General features: G+C 38.6%; 2 protein-coding genes across 3 annotated transcripts in view; one reads left to right on the top strand and one right to left on the bottom strand.

Moving 5' to 3' along the window:
* Window positions 1-4,654, top strand: part of LOC145481016 (nuclear migration protein nudC-like) — a 17,180-nt gene extending 12,526 nt beyond the window's left edge. The window contains exons 9-11 of one of the 2 annotated variants that reach the window (XM_081459386.1): window positions 1,353-1,421; window positions 2,396-2,445; window positions 3,526-4,654. In XM_081459386.1, coding sequence (XP_081315512.1) covers window positions 1,353-1,421; window positions 2,396-2,445; window positions 3,526-3,577 — 171 coding nt within the window. In that variant the 3' untranslated portion in view covers window positions 3,578-4,654. The remainder of the gene's footprint in view (window positions 1-1,352; window positions 1,422-2,395; window positions 2,446-3,525) is intronic. The other variant, XM_081459385.1, reaches the window with a different exon arrangement.
* LOC145481019 (peroxiredoxin-4-like) overlaps window positions 1-6,709 on the bottom strand; it is a 254,197-nt gene that overhangs the window by 138,602 nt on the left and 108,886 nt on the right. The window lies entirely within an intron of this gene.

Raw genomic sequence — 6,709 nt, 5'->3', positions numbered from 1 at the left:
ACAAGGAAGTACCGAATATAATGGCCTTTGCACCGAATATAAGGAAGAGAGCACCGAATATAAGGAAGAGAGCACCGTATATAATAGTGTTAGTACCCGTAATAATGAAGAAAACACCAAACAAAGTTAGAACCGAATATAACGAAGAAAGCAGCGAATATAATAAAGACAGTACCGAATATAATGAAAAAAGCACCGAATATAACGAAGAAAGCACCGAATATAACGAGGGAAGCACCGAATATAATGGAATAAGCACCGAATATAATGAAGACAGCACCGCATATAAAGACATAAGCACCGAGTATAATGGAATAAGCACCCAGTATAATGGAATAAGCACCGAGTATAATGAGTTAATCACCGAATATAATAACATAACTACTCAATATAATGACATAACCACCCAATATAATAAAAAAAGTATCATTAGACAGTTCTGGCGTTCCATAGAATTACCTTAACTCCAGTATCCCTGTGCAAAATATTGTGATGTAATGTTAAACCTACTGGGCTTCAGATCTTGTGGTACAGACTGAGGCCTGGGGCCCGTTTCTTGAAAGTCTTGGGAAGCCATTTTTAATTGATCTGTATCTAAAAACAGAGAGGTTTAAACACCTCAAACTTTTTGTATGAAGAGAACCTTTCTTCATATTAAGAATATGTGAATAAAACAGCTCAGTAATCTTAAGGTTTGAGATTTTGGTACAGCTTTCTGGGTGCGAAAACGTTTTGGGACCTTCGAGAAACGGGCCCCTGGTCTCTTGGATGAGATCATACATTTACATGATTCTGCTGGATTAAATGCAGTGGAGGGAGGGGGGGTGAGGAGTAAAAATGATACACTCCTCTCTGATTCATCCTACTGAAACTGGAGTCCTGAAGGCTTTGGCCTGTTTAGCAATGTAATCCATCAAATATTTTCACTTGCGAGTGATCAGTCTAAACACATCACGTGACTGAATATGCCCCTGCTAAAACTGGGGAATATCACTCGGATATTTCCCAATTTTCAAAACCGCGCGTGTTGCGAAAAATGTTTGAAGGATAACAAACACAATAGCCTCCATTTGGGGCAAAAATAAGCTCGGATAGTTTTCCTTGGACATTATCTGTGCCTCAAAGGTGAGTTTTCCTCGAGCTATGCTCTCAGAAAACTGTTCCTTTTTTTTCGGACAATTATCCGAGCATATTTTCGCGCTAAATGGAGGCTACTGCTGATATATTTTATTATACTCAAATGCAGACTTAACTCATTGTTTTTTTCCTGCAACAAAGAGTTTCAATGCTGTCGACTCAATTCAAGGAATTGTTTCTTATTACAGTGGTTATATTTTTGTTCCGTTTTACAGCTTGGTGATTTAGATGATGAGACACGAGGAATGGTAGAAAAAATGATGTTTGACCAAAGACAAAAAGCTGTGAGTATTATTGGATGAATGTTGACTTAATCATTTAGAAATAATTCTGCCAATTTGGCAGCTAATGTAAAGTAAAGCCAGAAGGTTAGGATGTAACCTTGATTATCTTGACACTGTTGGTCTGACTTGCTACTTAACAATTAGATTATGAGCTCGAGATTTCTATCGCGCGATAGTTGATGAGGATGCAGCCCGAATCAACTATCACGCATAGAAATCGAGAGCGAATCTAAATGTTTTAGCATAAATCTACTAGGCATTCAAAACTTTATCTAAACCCTCTTCACAGACACCTCGAAAACGCACAAAAGCGGCTTCCAATTTATTAACAAGCGCTCGCTTCTACGCTACTCACTGTCTACAACAGAATAGATAGTGAGTAGCGTAGCCAATCAGAGAACGCCATTCCTGATAGAACGGTAGTAGACTTACTCTAAAATCAAAAGAAAGCTTGAGCTCTTAGTCTGCTGGCGAAGAATTGGAAAGAAATGAGTATTTTGTCAACTGTATTTTACACTATTAAATTGTGTTAGTGAGAAGGTTCTAAGTGACGGAAAGAAATTCGACAGGGATGGTATTTTAAAGGAAAATACTCAGCTCAGTCTTAGACTAGATATCAAACATGTTAGATAAGACTAGATTTTGACTGCTTTGTTTGTAATGTGAACATCAAAATTCTCCTTACAAGAGAGACAGGCGATAGAATATCTGTGAAGAATGGGATACTCTTGATGTACATGCGCCAACAAACTCTCACTACCAACAGTACTAACTGTAATCTGTGCAACCTTAACGATTCAAAAGGAAAATAAGGCGTCCAATGATTGAACGGTTGGGCTTACTACGACTTGCTTTGGTGTTTGTCATGATAACTGACATGAGGAATTTGTATTTTGATCTTGGAGCTGAAAGGTTAAACAAGTGCATTAACACTTTGGTTTGAGCAGTCATAACAGACTCTTTTTCCGCCACAGATGGGATTACCCACCTCCGAAGAACAGAAAAAGCAAGATGTTCTTAAAAAGTGAGTTAGTTTTTTACTAGTAGAAGCATGCTACAGTAAAGCATTGTAGATGTAACTTCCCTTCGTCGGTATTATTTCGTCTTTACTTTTGGTACATGGTAGATATATCTTGCTCTAAGAATGCTCGCAGGTTGTCAGTTTGTTAGTTTATTTATTACTAGAAGAAGCATACTAAACCATTGTGGGCCTATTTACATTGTAATTACGAAAATACCAGCCTGTGAGAAGGTTATCCACTCAGGAAAATTAAGAAAATGTCAGGAGAAATTTTTTGTCTTCAAACCACATTCCTCCATCTGTATTTAACAATTATTCCACGAGCGCGCGTTGGATATGAGATTGTAGTTAGCCAATGAGACGCGTAGAGCCGAGTTGGCTATAATCATCTCATATCCAACAAGTGCAAGTGGAGCAATTGCTTCATAAAAAACGCTCCCAAATATAAAAACTAAACTAAAATTAAGATAAAAAAAAAATTACCTGTACCCTTACATATTTGTAGAGCACGGTATAATAGCTCATAGCCCATGATGGCTAAGCCAATGAAAACTCTCAAATTGCATTATCCAATGATCCAGTTTTTAATAATATTCATTATCTTGTCTTTACTTCTGATATACACCCCGGGGCGGGGCCGAGGGAGGGGGGCTCCCATATGAAAAGGTCTGTGATGCTCATCGGAAACCTTGAAGTAATCCGGCCCTGAGCTAAAGGAGATAAATCTGGGCGTGATCCTGCGTAGCTTTATTAATTTCGACCTCTAAAAGATACCACTTAGAACGGAAATGACAGCGTTTTTTTTATTTTTCGAGTGCACCCTGAACGATGTTGTCTTTGAAGGCTACAAATATTGGCGTTTCGTCATGAACACATTAAGCGAGACCAGAATCCTTGATTTATACCCCTTAGGGGGAAGACGAGCATCCCCGACCTTTTTGTATTGGAGTTCTCCTCCGGAGGGATACATGTGTAACTTATTATTAGGTGAATGAGTTCTCACAGGTTGTCAAACAGAAACGTTTATTCTAATGCCGTTTATTCTAATTCTAATGTTTATTCTAATTTGTGTCTTTTTACCAGGTTTATGGAGCAACATCCGGAGATGGACTTCTCGAAAGCCAAGTTTTCGTGAATAGCATTCAGCTCGACCAACTAACAACTCAAATTAAATCAAGCTGCGGGTACTGAGCTTCAAATTCATATCAAACGAGGACGCTGAAGACTATTCAGAATACAAACATTATAGTGTGGTTTTCTCTTATTTTACGAAGGACTTAGTGCTTGGAAAGGATTACCTTTTTGCTAGAGAACTTTGCATTTTGTTTAGCTCAAATTTATGACTGGCTTTCTCTTTCAGTTTCATATATCAGGCTAGCGCCATCACATGGAATTAAGCAATATAAATAGCAATGGGGTGTAAAGAAGACAAGCTCAAAATAACGGAATTTGAATTCATTCACTTTGGCCAATCCCCAAAATAAAAATAAAGATAAAAAATTAAAGTCACTTCGATCAGCCTTGAAGGCCACCCGCCACCGTCCCATGACCGTAGAAAACTTTTTCGTAGTGGATCACTGAGAGAAGTGTGACGATAGGTTATCCTTAGACTGTTCAACAGCCCTCTGTTTTCTCGTATTTCTGTTCAATGGTTAAACGCGCAGGTAGAACCGCTAAAGAACTGGACGCCAGCGAAAAAGGGCAGGCTTGACCGGGTAGGGGTGGGGCCCCCATCCCCTCGTGCTTCGCACGCTTTTTCCTTTGCGTGCGTTGAAAAATAGCGGTTTTGAACAGTCTATGTTATCCCCTCAGACGACACATTTCTGTAAACTTTTTTAGCAACTACCCCTGTAGTGTACCGTGGGTAATTAAATGTATTGCATCAACTAGATTCTCTAAGTAAGGTTTCTGTGTATAATTTCATCAGTGGAGTAAATTTTTGCAGAGAAAATTTTGGCGGGAATTTCATTTTTGTAGCCTGTGTACAGCTGCCCCAAAAATTAGAACCCGCCAAAAAATTGGTGTATGCTGTATCGCTTATAGTGATGTTTGTTTTGGACTTTATACGTGATGCCCCTCTCCCTGCTGTCAATTACTTAGTCAGTCACAGTGTAACAAAGATATCGCGATAGCAACCAGGATTTTTCTTAAATCACAAACTTTGAAAAGAATAATTTAAGCACCTTTTTATTATCGTGGTTCTTGTGCTTCTCTGGTTTTCGTGGTTCTTAGCTTCTCGTAGTTTTCGTGTACTTGTGGTTCCCTGGTTCTCGTGGTTGTCTGGTTCTCCACTTATGTCCAGAAATGCACCTAGATAAGAAATTTACAAATTTCACGATTTTTAGTTGCGGCTTTGCGAAAATCGCAGAAATTACAATTTTAATGATTTTTCGCAGCCGCGCTTTGCGAATTTTACACATTTTTCTCTCTTTGTTGTGTTAATTATAACATCGGCAAAGCGGCTCTGCGAATTTCACAACTGCAAAATTTACGAAAATTGCGGAGTTAGCAAATTTATATGTATTCCTCGTTGCAAAAGCGAACATAATATACGATTTCACTTTCTACGAAATAGGAATATCAAGGAAGAGTTAAGTGTATTCCTCGTTGTACTCTTTCGCTCCGAACGGAATAGGGATATCAAAGCGAACTGATGATACACCGTCTTTCGCTTCTAATGAAATAAGGATATCAATGCGCGAACTAGAAAGTTGATTAACTTTGTAAACCCAGCTTGGCCAACCAACACATGTATTTATACCTCGTTCCCTAATAAGGCCTGCAGGGATATTACGGACTTAACGTTAACACTACACTGGGCTACCCAATGCAAGCTTTAAACGACGCAAAGAAACTTTTGCGCCTCTAACAACATAACAATATCAAAGCCCCACCTAATAATAATATTTCTTCCTCATTGTGAAAGACGTTCAGAGCGCAGAAAGTTGACTAACTTTCTTCGTTCTCTAAGTTTCGGGCGGAAATCAAACTAAAAGCATATGCGAAAACATTAGACGCGTTAAACAAGGTGCAATAAATTTATTAATTTTGCAAAGCCCGCGTGGCCATCTATGATCAGCCTTCATTTATTTATAGAGGAATAAATTTATATGCCTAACAATCGTTGACCGTTTCTTTTGTGCATATGCGTCAAACGCGGAATTCTTTCCTTCTTCTTTCCGAGAAAATGTTGGCCAAGTTGTGACATTTTAAGCAAGTCATTCCAATTCTCAGGTTTTCTCAATTTTATTAATTTCTGTAAACTACATTTTGCTTCCTTTTTTAACGATTTTAATACAATTGTGATTGTAAATAGGTTAGTGCTGTAAATGATTATCATGTTAAGTCTTAGTGAAGAATTTTAATGAGCTCAATAAAATTGTTATTGCTATTATTGAAAAAATTATTGCTATTATTGTTATTAAAAAATTATTACTATTGTTATTATTATTATTATTATTATTATTATTATTATTAAGAGCCTTCCCTTTCTACTCATTTGCACACGCACATGATCAGCGGAAAGCGTTAGCGCATGCTCTAAGACTTGCAAGAACACAAAGTGGTGTCAAGTTCGTTGGCAGAAGTTAATGATTTGAAGTTTATATGAAATAATTCATATTTGAACTGCGGTTGTAGGTGAAAGTGAAGAATGATCATCGCAGTAAATTTTCCAATTTAAAGCAATTGGAAAGAAGAAGCCTGAAAAAAAAATCAGGGCTTCAACGGGATTCGAAACTGGTGTACTACAGATACTACAGCTACTACTGCTACTACAGCGCTTACTACAGCTACTATAGCTACTATATCAGTGCTATAGCCATAGCAATGCTATAGCCAATATATAGGCGACACTACTAGCAAATGTAGTGAGGTCTTACACCATGTACTACCCGAGCTATGAAGCCACACATTGGGAGCGAGGTCAATTAATTGAGTTCATATCTTCCCGTGATATAAACTCAATCTGAATTGACCTCGCTCCCAATGTGTGGCTTCATAGCTCAGTTGGTAGAACATCGCACCGGTATTCTTGGAGGTCACGGGTTCGAATCCCGTTGAAGCCCTGATTTTTTTAGGCTTCTTCTTTCCAATTGCTTAAATTGGAAAATTCAATGCAGAAGTTAATGTTTAGCGAAGCAGCGCCCAGGCCCCGGCTCGACTCAACCTCGCCCTCGCCAGAAGCCCTTGCTGGGGGCCGTGTCGCCTGGTACGCTCGTTTCCGTGCTCGTTTTGTACGCGTAACTGTTGTTTCTCCGGGTTGTTC

Source organism: Orbicella franksi, chromosome 3 (assembly GCF_964199315.1).
Source record: "Orbicella franksi chromosome 3, jaOrbFran1.1, whole genome shotgun sequence".
In the NCBI taxonomy this organism is placed as follows: domain Eukaryota; kingdom Metazoa; phylum Cnidaria; class Anthozoa; order Scleractinia; family Merulinidae; genus Orbicella; species Orbicella franksi.
Note: the sequence above shows the minus strand (reverse complement) of the source record. Positions and strands in the feature narration are given on the sequence as shown.